General features: G+C 66.8%; 1 protein-coding gene across 1 annotated transcript in view; it reads left to right on the forward strand.

The window, feature by feature from the left end:
- The first annotated feature begins 225 nt into the window (after positions 1–225).
- The window catches only part of IRF4 (interferon regulatory factor 4), a 12,179-nt gene continuing 12,079 nt past the window's right edge, over positions 226–325 (forward strand). The window contains exon 1 of the mRNA XM_010158507.1: positions 226–323. Coding sequence (XP_010156809.1) covers positions 269–323 — 55 coding nt within the window. The 5' untranslated portion in view covers positions 226–268. The remainder of the gene's footprint in view (positions 324–325) is intronic.

Below are 325 nucleotides of genomic sequence, written 5' to 3' on the forward strand. Positions count from 1 at the left end.
CGTCGCGCGTGTTGCCTGTCCCCCCCGGGGCCCGCCTGCGTGCGGTAGCTGCCGTTTGGCGCGACACGTGTGGCACCAGGGACTGGGGACCGCTAGTGGGGCTCTACACGGGGACTTCAGCCAGCGCCTGACCTGTGGGTTTTCCTCTCCCTCCATGCTGCCCCTCTCCTCCTTCTCCACAGCCAAGAGCCGGTGCTTGGGTGTGTGCAGAGAGTTGGGCTCAGTGACGCACCCCAAACCCCCCCACCCGACCCCCGACACGAGTGGCATGAACTTGGAGCCGGGTGAGTGCGGGATGAACTCGGTGAGCTGCGGCAACGGGAAA

Source organism: Eurypyga helias, unplaced genomic scaffold (genome assembly GCF_000690775.1).
Source record: "Eurypyga helias isolate BGI_N326 unplaced genomic scaffold, ASM69077v1 scaffold26860, whole genome shotgun sequence".
NCBI lineage: Eukaryota > Metazoa > Chordata > Aves > Eurypygiformes > Eurypygidae > Eurypyga > Eurypyga helias.